A 16,270-nucleotide genomic window follows, 5' to 3' on the forward strand; every position below is an offset into this window, starting at 1 on the left:
GAGTTCTAGAAATGGTGATGATCGAGAAAATTTATAAACGCTCTAAAATCTTGAAAATAGACGGTCCAAATAATGCGTTAGAAGATGAATCATTTAGGAGTGCTCAATCTCTTCTTTTTTCATGTTTATGAATCTTGATGCCGAGATGATCGATTTGAGAGTTTTTTAGCATAGGAATAACCTTCACTAGTGGGTTTTATAAGTGCACCTTACCCGTACAGTATAAGGTTTTAGAGAGAGTGAGAGAGCTGAAATTCTGAATGGATTTTAGAGAGGCAATATGAGACTAGATGTAAAAAGCAGAGGAGTTACACAAATGGTAAGCAGATGATGAGAGAGAGGGAGAGATCCAAATGGTGTCAGCTTGTTTAGCAATATGAGAACAAACATAAAAATCGGAAGAACAACATAAATAGTAAGCAGAAGATGATGATGGGAGAGATCCGAATGGTGTCCGATGTAAAACCATTTGGGTATGTCAAAAGTTTGAGAAGAAATTGAAATTCTCATGAACTCACTCTTAGAAAGAGAATGGAGGAGAGAGGCAGCAACTAGAGATAGAGGCTCCCTATATTTGACCAGCAAATTTAATAAAACGAAGTACCTACGATGATCATATAGACCATATCAGCCCCAATTTACTGATTATCACACAATTTTGTAAAAGAACTGACTCAATCGTTTCAAATGATTCCCCATTAATACATTACAAGTTGTAAAAATACTGCACTCATAAATTTCAGCATGAATTGCTCCAAAAAATTCAACAAAATTGCAACCGAAATCGCTAAGAAAATTCCTTCAGAGTTGTAAGAATGAACATGATTCCAACACTAATTGCACTTGTTGAGCAATTGAAAAGGGTGACTGAAAATGAAGCTTCATTGAAGTTTTGGGAATTTTCTGTTGATTTTAGAAGGGGTGCCTTGTATTCTTGCTCCTCATCAAGATTTTGGGCCATGGAACATCGTTGGTGTTCTCTTTATCAAAGTTTCTCTATCTAAAACAGATATGATTTTGTTTTGGTGGATTTTTCAGAAAACCAAATCTGTCGACAGATAAGAGTGAGCGATAGATTTGAGGGGATGTATACAGAAAACCAAAGACAAGAACGGAAAGTAGAGGAGGTTTAGAAAGGAAAAGGTGTAGTAAGAAAGAAGGCGGGCTACTATCCGCTTAAAAAAGTATGCGCCTCCTCCAAGAAAAAGCTTCTTTTCGTGGGTTAACTGAGTGATTATTGCCATCCCATTTTCTCGAGACGTGGATGTGGATCCTACAGTCATGAGGTGAGGTCTCATACACTTGGGTAGGAAAGGGTCACATAGGATCATTAAAAATAGTTTGCCAAAAAAAAAAAAAACAAACACAAAAACACAAGCAACTCACTGTGTCAACAAAATGAATTCATATCAATCAATAGATCACCTCAATAAATATAATCTCTAGGGCATATCACCTCAACAAATATAATCTCTAAGGCATATATATATATATATATAAAGATCTAGAAATAAATATTCTAATAATATTTTTATACTATCAATCTTAGATAACCGAAATAGAGACTTAATACTATGATAATTATGAGAGATACAGGAGTAATATCAATAGTAATCCATGTATTATAAGTAGTTTGATATATTTTTATACTACATACAACACGTATTATTATAACAACTGTAAACTGTTAATTGTTATAAAGATTTAAACAATTTTTACAAACTATTACTGACTGAAGCAAACTGAAACAAGCTTAAAATAAACTAACAAACTATTACAGACTTAAACAAACTGAAACAAACTTGAAATAAACTAACAAACTGTTACAGACTTAAACAAATTGAAACAAACTTGAAATAAACTAACAAACTGTTACAGACTTAAACAAACTTTATGGAAATAGAGAATACTTACAGTACACACATGTACTTATAGTACACACAAACAATAACTGCAGAAATCCTTCCACTCTGGTGGATAGTAACTTGGTAATACAGAGTGGTTACAATCACACATAGATAGTAGTTTTTTCAAAGGGGAAAAGAGGAAAGAGGTAAGAGGAAAGAGGTTGCTCGGAGTTCTCCAAAGAATGCTCTGAGGATAAGGGGAATGCTTGCTTTCCTGCCCCTTCGATTGGAGTGGTTCCCTCTATTTATAGAAGGGAAAAGCCTTAGTGGATGCCACCTAGTTCATGATGAAGGAATATTTCTTTATTGAGAAAAGATGACTTGATGGGATGCTAGTGGCTGGATGGATGCCAAGTAGTCGGCCTTTATTTGGGAATCTTTCCGTAGAAGCTTGATGAGATGGCTTATGGACTTTGTCGGTGGTGTTTTGCAGCTGGCATTTGTCGTTTAGTACAAGTGGTGGCTGTCTTATCAGGTAGTGGTTGTCACATCATTTGTCGTTTAGTACAAGTGGTGGCTGTCTTATTAGGTAGTGACTGTCGCATCAGATAATGGCTGTCGCATCAGTTATCTTTTAGTCCCGTCTGTTTTTGCTTTAAGTTGCTTTTGTCACATCTTCCTTTATCTGTCTTGCTTTAGTCATATCTATTTTGCTTTTCTTGCTTTATATCACATCTACTATTGACGGTATGTACATCTTGGTTTGATTGGTTAATACAGGGTATGTTTCTGGGACATTCCATGTTCTGATGGGTCTGGTGTATCAGGTGGTACTTCTATTTCGAGAGTACTTGGTGTGCTGGATTCATCATGAATTTGGGCAGTTTCTGCCTCTTCTTCAAATATTTTCATTAGTTGTTTTTCTAGCTCTTCCTTGGTGGCTCTAGGATTTTGCTTTTTCATAATGGTAATATATTCTGCCAGACTATTTGGGTTGGAGTATGAATGAGAGCCTTATGCTAATGGGATTTGTTTGAGTTGTATATTGTCTGATTCAATATTATGGTAGACAAAGACGTCCCACCATTTTATGGCAATTTGTTTGTCTAAACATGGCATATATTCAAAATTATTTGTATTATTTGGGGATATCACAAAGTTCCATTTAACGATCCATGGTACTTGATACATAGCAATAAAATATAAGTGGTAATCTATATTGGGATCACTACCATTGAATTCAATAAAACGGTTTTGAGAGAGTTGCAGAGGTTCAGGAAGTATTTGGGTTAAAGATCCTCATGTTGCAAACCAGTTACGAAACCAATTTGAAAATGGAGTGTTTACAGGCATTTTAAACTGTAAGAACCAAGTGTGAGAATTATATGGGTTTTGAAGTGTCAGTATCTTATGCCAAGCATCAATGTAATCAGCATGTCTGTAATATTTATTTGGGAAATCTGGGGAATATAATTTCTTGGCTTTGGAAGGGTCTGATCCCCAATCTTCAAAAGATAATACTTTCCTTATTTGTAATTTTGAATATGCTACTATTTTCGAATTCTTTTGATTATAATGAACCAAGGAAATAGACTCTGTTTCTAGCAGAATCATTTCGTACCATTCTCTTGTTTTGGTACCTACAGATGGTCAAAGATTATTGCATAAGTAGTACTTAGCAACATTATTTGGGTTGTCATTCGCATGTCTGGATTCTATGATTGCATCAGCAACAAAATAGGTTTCAAGATATGGAGATTTGTTGGGTAAAGTTGGTTTATTTGGTGTAGAGGTTTGGAAAACTGGAGCTGGAGGAGAAGCTGAAGGTTGGCTTGAATAAGCTGGATAATTGATATTTGAGGAATAGGAAATAGGACTATTAGGAGGTTCCATTCTTATTGGTGACTGGGTAATATTTACTGGAATGATATCCAGTGAGGTTTTCATAGGGGCTTTTCCCCTTTGTTCAGGAGTGGAAGTATTATTATTCTTATTCATATTTGCATAAAACAAAGTTAGTGGAAAAGATAAAGCTGGTGGATCAAAATGATCAGTGTTGCCCTCCCTACAAAAATTTACGATTAAGAAATCAGGGAGATGGTTAGTAATACCTTTTAAGTGTTCGAAAGAAAAATCAAAAGATGATAATATCACTTGCCATCGAGCAAAGATTTTCTTAGAGACAAGGTTTTGCACATCCTTAGTAAGAATATCAGTGGCGGCTTTGCAATCTGTTCTAACAAGAAAATGCGTATTAAGAATATCACTCTGAAATTTAGTAACACAATGAACTATGGAAAGTATTTCTTTTTTCACGGTAGAATAATTTTGTTGAGTAGAATTCCAAGCTTTCGAAGTATAGCGGACTAATTGCTCATTAGAGTTTATTCGTTGTTTTAAAATACCTCTTAAGCCTAATTCAGAAGCGTCAAATTCTATAATTTTGAAAGCATTACAATTAGCTAGATTATGGGATATAGTAAGGTTAGGAATGGAATTCCAAGTATGACTGTCTGACTTAAGTTTTTTACCATAATAAAAGGTGTTGGAAAACAGTGTCCGTTATTGCATACCATGCCATTTGATAATTTGTATTTGATAATTTGTATTTAATAAATAATAGAATGAGATGTGTGAGTGAGAATGCATTGTTATGAGTTTGAAATCTCATATGCCATGATCGATGAACCCTGTATATGGTTTTATTTGCGGTGGAAGTGTGCGAAGTAGTTCTCTTGTGGGATTAGTTTTATATGAACTTGGTTTTGCATCAAGATTTTCTTTGACTTATGATGTATTGAATGCTCTTGAATATATGTGAAACTTGAGGTTGTGAATTTCTAGAACAGTGATTTTTATGGCACCGCACTTTTCAATATCCAAACGTGCACAAATTGGTTTCAAATGAAAGAGATGCTAGTCTAATTTAATCATGCTATTTATACCATTTCAAAATTATGCATGGACTGAGAGTTAGATCTAGGTTTCTGCTGACACCATGTAATTTAGAAATTATCAATAATTAATCTCTTCCATAAATGAAAAATCCACTTTTTTTGCATCGCCAACTCCTTAATATGAGATAAAATTGGCTTAACAATATGTTCCCTTCTTGTAGACTTTAACTGAAAGATTCTCCTATTTTGCTAATCCCACAAGAACCAAATTGTTGTAAAGAAAATAGAAGTCCAAATATTAAGAAGACCATCTGATTTAAATCTAAAGGCTAACTCACTTCTCAACATGACAGGAGCCAAAATACCTGGGCTAAACTGCTTACCACACCGCCATGCGATTGATCTCTATACACTACGAGAATACATAGTGAAACAATAAAAGACAAATACTATCATCATTGGTACTACAAAAAAGGCATAGTGAATCCTAATTAGTACTACATCGATAAAAAAATACAAAGGGTAAATGATTATGGAGGTCCAACCGAGAGAACCATTTGGCTCTAGGATAACATTTGGAGAACCATTTGGCTTTAGGATAACATTTGGAGAACCATTTGACTCTAGAATAACATTGGAAGACCAAAGAGCTCGGAAAATATGCTACAATGAACCTTATCTCGAATAAAATCTCAAGCCTCTTTAATTGAAAACAAATGATTAGTGGAGTGAATCCATACGAAGAAAACCATTTTAGGTTGTAAAGGTATAATGTAATTCTTTACCTTACCCCATAAATTGACAAGAGGAGCAGAAGTGGGTGAAGGAAGACTGCTCTGATAACAAAGTCCGTTATAATCAGAGACTTTCCGCCTAACAAAGTCCTTCAAATCCTCATGTACATTGCCACCATCGAAGTCCTATATAGACTGCCATTTGCCCAAAAATTCACGAGCTAGCCATCACCAATAATCCAATGGACCTTATCCCTTAGGTGAGATAAACCCAATAGAATACCCTTCCAAGCATAGAAGCCCCACGATTTCTCCTTGACCTCCCAAATAGAATTATTCCTGAAATATCTATGCTTGAAAAATTGAGCGAAGAGAGACGAGGGACCTACCAAGATTCTCCATGCCACCTTCATCATTCTTGCAATATTAAAATCTGTAATATTATGTATCCTTATCCCCCACTCTTCCTGAGGCATGCAAACTGTCTTCCATTTCACAAGGTGAACCCCCGTTTTTACTGCCACACCTTCCCATAAAAAATTCCTTTGTAACCTGTCAATCATAATGCAAGTTCGTTTTGGTAGAATAAAAGATAAAATCCGTAAGATAGGAGATGTCCTTAGTACTGATTTCAAAACGGCAATTGACCTGGATAGGATAAACAAAATGCTTGCCATGTACCTATCTTGCCACCAAACTGTGGTAATTTATGTGCTTTAATGACCATAGGACAGAAGTAGACCCAAGTATCTAATCGGAAAGTAACCTTCTCCAAAGTCCAACTTCCTAAAATAGTGGATCGAGCACTCTGTGTTGGATTAAAGGAAAACACTTTGCTTTTTTACAGTATAAAGCTTCTGACCAGTAGTGAGTTCAAAGATTGAAATAATCCATTTCATCATAATGGCATAGGTAATAGATCCTTTGCAAATCATTAAAGCGTCATCAGCATAAAATAAATGAGAAACCTCGAATTTTCTTGCATTATGGTACTTTCTATCTTGCAAAAGTACAACCATCTACTCTGTTAGATTGTGCACAGTCTCTGCGAACCTATCGCGTTCTTGGCCTAGTTTTCTTCGACAATGACCCCTACCTCGAGCACCCATCGCGATTGACAAAGCCCACCAATTGTAGCTCTGATACCATATGGTGCAAAACTGGCACTAGAAAGTATAGATGCTACTTCTAAGGGGGAGACAAATTGAAATCCACTACACTGATGAGAGTTGCATCACATATTTTGGGACATGGGGTTCCTTCTCTAAACTCCTTGTTTAGAATCCCTTTTAAATCAACCTTCCAGATCCAAATCACCTGTCGATCATCCTATTTGTATTACATAGCTAACCATAGTCCGTTAAAAAATGTTTAAGAGCGACTGAGACTTTCTCTCATTATAAAGGATACCACCAAAAATCACCCTCTTAATTACTTCTTTACAAGAAACCAGTTGCTCTCTAAGAAGCTCACTTACCCATTTTCACAATATTTATCTTTGTTGTCCTTGCTGGGAAAAATTGTAATCACCATCATATTTATCCACCTTAATCAATACATTCGCATATTTCACCTTATGCTTTTATTGAATGCACAACTCAGCCCTTCAAGTAACCAAATACTCTAGTGCCACTTGTTAGGTTCTAAATACCCTTTTAAATGCTAGAATCATGAACTTGCAATATCAGAATCCCACTAGGATTGTGAACTCAACATATCAAAAACAAAATAAGCGAGTACAGACCATAAAACATATATGGACTATATAATCATATATGGACTACAATAAAGAATATAATTTGTAAAATATGACTTAATACCATAATAAAAGACGCTGTTGTTTTTCATCATGGTTACATTTGTACCAATGATTGAATTCTCGTGATAATTCATTGACTTGATCTATGAACAAATCATCTAAATTAGTGGGCATCTGAGATTAACTCACAGTTTTAATCAGCAAATTGTTTTAAAAATAATTAGTCAAAGAGCCCTAAAATTTTACAATATGTATTTGCATTAAATAATTGACAATAAAGTTGAACAATACAAGTTATTTCCACATGATAATTATAAATTTATAATCAATTGAATATAATTCACAATGTTATGATATTAAAAATACTATGTAATGAAATTGAAATTATGTAATGAAAATGAAATTGTTATTTATATTTTATAATTATTTTACTATAAAAAATTTAAATATCTTATAATATCATCAAATTTAAAAAATCTTATTTACAACTATAAGAAAAAATAATACATTATATAATTTATAACGTAAATAAATAAAATACAAGATTTGGTTATCAATATATAACTATTAATTATAATATTATAGCAGACACGATTAGAAAATTATTAGAAAAGGCTTCCATATCATATGATTAAAATTAAAAATAAAACCACCAATAAATTCTAATGTTATTATATTAAAAAATTCAAAAACAATTTATCCAAAAAAAAGAAAAAAATAAAGATGTCAAAAATTTTTAAAAAAATGCTATTAGCAATATGCACAATAGCTACAAAAAAAATAAAAATAAAAATAAAATATTGTAATAACCTATCAAAAAACCATTTTACTACTAATGGCCATTTTTTTTAATTTGATATGCTAATTAATTTCTTTAATTAAAAAAAATATGTTGATAAGGCTTGACATGTTAATTTGGAAACATGACGTGCTCATTTTCATATGGACGCTAAGCGTATGGTTTGCGTGGCTATTAGGTTTGTTCTCATGTGTTCGTTATATATAATGGCTTGCACGCTGCTGAAGCTGCAACAGTGGGAATTGTCCCACATCCAAGATATCAAGGGGCTTTCACGTTTATAAAAGACGTGAGGACGAGTACATGACCTGCTCGTGAATGAATGGGACAAGGGGTAAGTGATTGTGAGTGGTGTTGTTATCTGACCAATTCCCGTGGATTCCCGCGTCAATTCAAATTGACACGGGGCGGTTCTCTAGAAGAGAATAGGGAAGAGAATTGGCAGTTCAGGGCGGTTCATTGTAGAGGGATCTCTGATTCTCTTCTAGAACCAGGTGAACCGCCGATTCTGTTCTAGAACCGGGTGAACCACAGTAGAGGATCTCTCCTCTTCTAGAACCAAGGTGAACCGCCGATTCTCTTCTAGAACCGGGTGAACCACTGTAGAGGATCGCCAGGGTGAACTGCCGATTTGAACCACTGTAGAGGATCGCCAGGGTGAACTGCCGATTTGAACCACTGTAGAGGATCGCCCGAGTGAACTGCCAATTTTCTTCTAGAATTGGGTGAACTGATTCCCATGTCAACTCGAATTGACATGGGGTGACCGATTCCCGTGTTAACTAGCCCGAGTCCGTGTTAACGTGGCGATTTTTAAATCACTGACCTTAACCATAGTTTGAGTTGGATTAGATGGGCTTTTTGAGACTTTTGGCTCAAGTTTTATCCATAAACATCTTTTATTATAATAAATGTAACAATAGTATTAGAGTAAGCAATAATTAACCCAAAGCCACTTCTTGAATTTTGTATCCTGAGTACTATGTTTCTAGCTAACATGTGTCAAACATGTCACCTAAGATCTTTCTAATCTTTTTTAAATTGATACGGGTTTGAAGAATATCAGGAATGAATTGTTGGGTCAAGAAACCCCTAGAGAATGGGATCACATGCAACATGTTTAATGCATACTACTCAATATTACCTAATATATCAGCTCCATTATCATTGAATTAAAATAAATCAACTTATTTGATAATCTGGCTAGAAATAACCAATTTGTTGCCTAGCATGCTTTTAATAGAATTAGTTGGCATTGATATCCTTTTCCTTTTATTTTTCTGATAATGGTTTAACTTTTAGCTTTAGTTAATTTCTGCCCTCATTCACTGCTTAAATATTTCAAAGGTCATGATATTTTGAGATAGCTAGTTTGCTATATCAAAAACACAAAATGAATGACTTTCTTTCTACTTTCTGTGGTGACTTTGCAACTAATTATTGTTTGCAAAGTATATCTGTTATATAACATTGGTACTTATATTAATTTAATGATTACTAGGAACCAATTCTTCCAGGTTGCTTTCTTCGAGCTCGAGCTATAGGACTGATGCCCATGATTGACCAGGTATTTGATTACTAGAGGAGAACATGCGGAATTCAAACTCTTGGTCTTTCTCACTTTTCCAAATTTATTTAGTTATCAACTATTATCTGAATGTATTTTGTTGTTTCTGGGCATGGCAAAAAGGGTGAGAAGAATGATAAGATAATTGCAGTGTGTGCGCATGATCCAGAATATCGACCCTACACTAACATCAAAGAACTCCCTCCACACCGTCTACAAGAAATTAGGCAATTCTTTGAAGAACAAACTACTCCTCTCACATAGTTTGAAATTACAGTAATTCATTAAAAATTTATGGTATGTGATAGGGGGGGGTTTATTTCTCTACTTATTTAAGTAGGTTTAACATGTGGTCTGTGGTACATGGCTCTTTATGCAACCTACATCTTGCAAAGCTTGAGACGTTAATGGACCCTACGATTGGATATCTATCGATTATCAAAAGCTAATATATAACAATTCATATTCTTTACTTCATGAAATCACTTGGACTATATATCCGTTTGATGTGCCAAAAGTTGAATAAATCCATCCAGCTATTGCTTTTTCATTTTTTATTTATTTCAAATTTGTCTCTTGATCTTTGCTCTAAAATACATTTGTGGCGTTATATTTCTTGTTTGGCTAAATTCATGGACCTCTATCCTTAGAAGAGGTTCAGAATTTGTATTCACTTTGCCATGTACAAGTCTTTTTGGCTTATCAATTCAGTACTTCGAACCAGATAGTTATGGCAAATATATATGGCAACAAAAAAATCTATTGTTGTTGGGCCTTGGGCAACATATAAATATTGATAATTGTAAATAATTTTTTCGTGATTGAGATTCCATTCTTGGCTTTTCATTTGTTGGAACCTGGAAACATAGTTAGGATTCTTCGAATGTTTCTTTTATTGCCTGAACGATGGTTGTCGTGGGGCTTCCCCTGGTAAGGATCACCCATTCTTTGAAGCCTTGTCTTGACACAAAGAGTGCCACTACGCAATGAAGCCCACTTATTGTCAGAGTTCATCAACTGGTTGGAATCATTGCCAAAGTTCTTCCTGCTTGAAGTGCGTTTCCCTCGAGCCAGGCAGCCTTGACAACGGAGTTTTTGACGGTCCAAAAACGTATTACAAAATACACTATTTTCAAAACTTAAAATCCATTTTTTCCTCTTGTCCATGCATCTTGATGTCGAGATGACCAATTTGAGGATATTTGGGCATCCAAATAACCTCTTCTAGTGAAATTTTTGAGGTAGGATCTAATTTGATTGTTTAGAGCCTCGGCTCTATATAAACTGTTTCCCTAGACAGAAAAAATATCAATTAAGGGAAAACTGTATTTCATAACATACAACTCATTGTTCAGATGAATAGGGAGATAAAGCATCTCGAAAAGAGGCCCGTTTTATTGGTTTTTTGATGGTTCAATCAATCGATTGTGGTAACATGGTCTTTACGTAATTGATGGAAAATTTCTTTCGACTTTATTTCACTGTAGCTTGATGGATGGTTTTGCATATTTGTGTGAATTTATCGGTTATGTACGCTTTACTTTGAAATTCAATATGTAATTCAGATAATCAATTTGATGTATGGGTTTTACTGTGTGATTTAGTGTTTCAATCATAGTTATTGGGAGCTCCAGCTCCGGAATCTTACTCCGGCATTCCGGAGCCGGGATCTTGCCCGGAACCTGTTCCCATCTTTTTGGGATCTCGCTCTAAATTTTAGGATTCTAGATCCTCTTCAAAACGGAGCTCACTCCATCTACTTCAGGGATCTTGCTCCCATTCACAATGGAGCTCGCTTCGTCTACTTCATAGATCTCGCTGTCATTCACAACGGAGCTTGCTTCTGATAATTTATGGATCTCGATCACATTCTCAATGTAGTTTTCTCCATCACGGATCTTACTCCGATTGTCTCACGGAACGCGTTGCGTAACACTGTAGATGTGCTTCCCGAACAAATTAGTTCCCCGCTCCCAGAATTTTAAGATCGCGATCGCGACGTTCTCGGAATTAGATCCTACCAAGGTTGTGACCTCGATCCTCTAATCTATGGAGCTCGCTCATGAGGAAAGTGGATCCAGATCCCGAAAGTATAAGGTTTTAGATTTACTAAATCCAGGAATGCGACCCCTAGAAACTCGGACGTTAACTCCATGTCTATTTATTTATTCGTTGTAGTCGATGCTTCATACTTGCAATATGCATTTAATTGTGCCTATAGTAATTCCAAAAAAAAAGGCTTAATTTTGTATAGAGTGTGGTTTCCATAACTTTACAACCTTAAACAATCCAATTAAGGTGCACCTCTACAGTTTATCATAATATGGAATTTTGGTGTAAATTTTTTTTTTTTTTTTAAAGATTAGCTAAAATCTATTTTCATTTTCAATTATAAAATTTTAAACTCCAAAAGGGTTAAAATCAAGTAGATCTATAAACCTATGAAAATCTTGAAAATGGACGGTCTAACTAATGTGTTACAAGATGCAAAATTCTTCGTACGATTGAGGATGTTACTAGTCATTAAATATTTTCCTAAAGATTAATAGTCTAGCAATAGGCTTTTCTATCAAAAAACTTTGTGGCATGTATGTTAGTGCAACCACGAAAATTAGAGGTTTTCCTTGGAGATTGAATGAGTCAGATATAGAGAGTGAAGAAGACAAGACTTAGAAAGACTAAGTGCCAGTTTCGATGTACCCAAAATTGTAATATTCTCAGATGCCAAGAAAAAATGATTAAGATAGAAGGTAAGAACCGTTTGGAAAGATAACCTCATAAAGATTTCTAGTTCAATAAAAAAGGGGTGAGGTTTGTATAAGGTGTCAACCTTATACTGTTGAGTAAGGTGTGCCTCAAAACTATGGCCAAAATGTAGTTTCGATGCCACAAAGCCTTGCAATAATATGAAAATCTATTTTTTCCTTCAATTATAAAATTCAAAGTTCTAGAAATAGTGACGATCGAGAAAATTTACAAACACTCTAAAATCTTGAAAATGGACGGTCCAGATAATGCGTTAGAAGATGAACTATTTTTAGGAGTGCTCAATCTCTTCTTTTTTCATCTCTATGAATCTTTATGTAGAGATGATTGATTTGAGAGTTTTTTAGCATAGGAAGAACCTTCACTAGTGGGCTTTATAGGTGCACCTTACCCATATAGTATAAGGTTTTAGGGAGAGAGAGAGAGCTGAAACTTTGAATGGATTTTAGAGAGGCAATATGAGACTAGATGTAAAAAAATAGAGTTGCACAAATGGTAAGCAGATGATGAGAAAGAGGGAGAGATCCAAATGGTGTCAGCTTGAGAGAGATCCAAATGGTATCAGCTTGTTTAACAATATGAGAAAAAACATAAAAATTGGAAGAGCAGCACAAACAGTAAAAAGAAGATGATGATGAGCGAGATCCAAATGGTGTCAGATGTAAAACCATTTGGGTATGTCAAAAGTTTGAGAAGAAACTGAAGTGCTCATGGAATCACTCTTAGAGAGAGAATGGGGGAGAGAGGCAGCTGCTAGAGAGAGAGGCTCTCTATATTTTACCAGGAAATTTATGAAAACGAAATACCTACGATGATCATGTAGACCATCTCAGCCCCAATTTACTGATTATCACACAATTTTGTAAAAGAACTGACCCAATATTTTCAAATGATTCCCCATTAATCCATTACAAGTCATAGAAATACTGCACTCATAATTTCAGCACGAATTGCTCTGAAAAATTTGTCAAAATCGCAACGAAAATCACCAAGAAAATTCCTTTAGAATTGTAGGAATGAACATGATTCCAACACTAATTGCACTTGTTGAGCAATTGAAAAGGGCAACTGAAAATGAAGCTTTATTGAAGTTTTGGGATTTTTCTATTGAATTTAGAAGGGGTGCCTCGTATTCTTGCTCCTTGTCAAGATTTTGGGCCATGGAACATTGTCAGTGTTGTCTTTATCGGAGTTTCTCTCTCTAAAACATATAGGATTTTGTTTTGGTGGGTTTTTTAGAAAGCGAAATCAGTCTACTGATAAGATTGAGCGAGAGATTCGAGGGGATGTAGACAAAAAACAAAAGACAAGGATGGAAAGTTGAGGAGGTTTAGAAAGGAAAGTGTTTAGCAAGAGAGAAGGCGGGTTACTATCTGGTTAAAAAAGTATGCGCCTCCTCCAAGAGAAAGCTTCTCTCCATGGGTTAACAGGGTGATTACTGCCATCCCATTTTCTCGAGATGTGGATGTGGATCCTACAGTCATGAGGTGGGGTCTCATACACTTGGGTAGGAGAGGGTCTCATACACTTGGGTAGGAGAGGGTCTCATAGGGTCATTACTCATTAAAAAGTTTGCAAGAAAAAAAAAAAAAAAACAAACACAAAAACACAAGCAACTAACTGTGTCAACAAAATGAATTCATATCAATCAATAGATTTCCTTGACAAATATAATCTCCAACGCATATATATATATATATATATATATATATATATATATATGGAAAAGTCTTCCAAACACCTATAGGTGAAAATGAACAGTGATTTCGCCTACCCTCATCACCGTCCAAAGTTCATCGCACTGTCACGATTGTCTGGTAGTGTTTCATTTTTTCATTTCTTTTTCTACAAATTGAAATAACCTAAAATTTGGCATGTGTATACATCTTAGTGACGCGTACTTAAGGAAAATATAAAACAAATAATTCCAAAAAAACAATGTCTCAAAATTCGTCTGAAAGTTTTTTGTTGATTCGTATATTTTTTATGAACATACTCTTCAAATTTCAGGTCTTTTCGATTTCTAAAAAACAAATTAAAAATAAAACACTATTAGATAATCGTGACTGTATGATGAACTTTGGATGGTGATGAGCGTAAGCGAAATCATTGTTCATTTTTACCTATAGGCGTTTTGTAGTATCTTCCATATATATATAAAGATGGTACAAAGTTGTGTTTTTTTCAAGACTACTATCAAGAGAAGATAGTAAGTCAGACCATTGGAAAGAAAAATTCATAGCTGGTCTACCACAGCGTTTTGCAGAAAAGGTAAAAACAAAGGCTTAAAAATAAGCATGGTGGAATTAGTCCTTATTCTTTGTATACATAACGAGAATTATCAGCTGAAATTTGTGCTGAGGGCCTGACATTATGTATAGACTTGAAACTTCGAAGGCAATTAGAAAAACAGAGAATAACGGGGAGGAAGGAATTAGGGGACTGTTGCGAGCAATTTTGATCCAATACTCTACCCCCTTCAAAGCCTTTTCATAAAAGAAAACATGAAAAATTCAGAAAAAGAAAATTTAAACATTATTCAAAGGCAAAAGAAAAATTTTCAAAAAAAATCTTACAAGATAAACAATTTTTTAAACATAGGGGAAAAAGGATACTCCCTGTCTGTTATAATTGTGGCAAAGTTGGCCATTACAAAAACAAATGTAGGGTTCAAAGAAAAATTAACTCTTTAGAGATAGATGATAATATTAAGAAGCCATTATTTGAAATACTCCAAATTGAGGATGAAACCTATGATTCCTCGGAAACAGAAGAGGAAATACTGATTGGGGAAATAAATGATGAGGATATCATATCAGTAGTTCTGATTCAGACTCCGATAATGAAAATAATCAAGAGAAAGAAAAAGAAAATTGCCAATGTGATTTTTACAAGGCAATAATGGATATGAATGGGTTAAACATCAATACTTTCACAAAAGAAGAAGGCTTGATCATAGATCTTATCGACAAAATAGAAATTTGATTTCTATCCTCCAGAAGAACTACATTATGAATTGCTGAACCTAGCATTAGGGATCCTCCCAGAAGCTCTACCTCTTCAATCCCACAGTTAGAATATGAAAGATTATCTACTCATAGGAGAACTATTATCGAAAGACTTAATAGAACTCCAAATCAGGTTCAACAACCAGTCTATAGAGTAGATACTCCAGAATCGTCTAAAATAGAAGAACAAGAACCAACACCCTCTGATGTAGACTTTGATGTAAATGTTATTCAAAAAGAAGAATTTAAAATTGACAAAAAATGGATCAGAAAAGATTTATACTTTGAAGAAAATAGGACGGACCAATTGCCCTTGATCATTTACCTTTTGATTCAACACAGCACCAAGTCCTAGTTCTGAGGCATCTGTTTCTAGTATTTTAAATGCTGCAGGACTTGATAGAGCTAGGCATGGCAATTCCTTAGCTTTTGTTTTAATTTTTCTGATTACCTTGGTATGTCCTTCAATCCAATCTGAAGGATTATTTTTTAACCTTCGGAATGGGGGCTTTGCTTCTAAAGCCAAATCTTTATAAAAATTCGAAATATAATTTAAACAACCAAAGAACCTTTGTAATTCTGTTTTTTCTGTGATTATATCTGGAAATTTGGATGCAAATTCTATTGCTCTATTGATGGAAATAATTCTTCCTTGGAAATTATTGTGCCCTAAAAATCTAATTTTTTTCTGGCATAGATTTATTTTCCTCTCTGAAACTACTAAGCTAGCATTTTTTAACCGAATGACTCCAAACTATCTTGGACACATGTCCCAGCCATTACCACTACTGACAAAAGAGCCACCACTGCCGACAAAAGTCACTATCACTATAACCATTATCTTCCATATATATATATATATATATATATATATAGAGATTGAACCTAGTAAT

General features: G+C 34.7%; 1 protein-coding gene across 4 annotated transcripts in view; it reads left to right on the forward strand.

Annotated features, from left to right (window-relative positions):
• LOC18428562 (soluble inorganic pyrophosphatase 1) overlaps positions 1–16,270 on the forward strand; it is a 35,360-nt gene that overhangs the window by 13,780 nt on the left and 5,310 nt on the right. For 2 of the 4 annotated variants that reach the window (XM_088872218.1, XM_088872224.1), the window contains exon 9: positions 9,538–9,603. In XM_088872218.1, the coding sequence (XP_088728344.1) occupies positions 9,538–9,580 (43 nt within the window). In that variant the 3' untranslated portion in view covers positions 9,581–9,603. Of the gene's footprint in view, positions 1–9,537; positions 10,098–16,270 lie in introns of those variants that run through there. The other 2 variants (XM_088872219.1, XM_088872220.1) reach the window with 2 other exon arrangements.

Source organism: Amborella trichopoda, chromosome 7 (genome assembly GCF_054954075.1).
Source record: "Amborella trichopoda isolate Santa Cruz 75 chromosome 7, AtrichopodaSantaCruz75HAP2 v2.0, whole genome shotgun sequence".
Classification (NCBI taxonomy): Eukaryota; Viridiplantae; Streptophyta; class Magnoliopsida; order Amborellales; family Amborellaceae; genus Amborella; species Amborella trichopoda.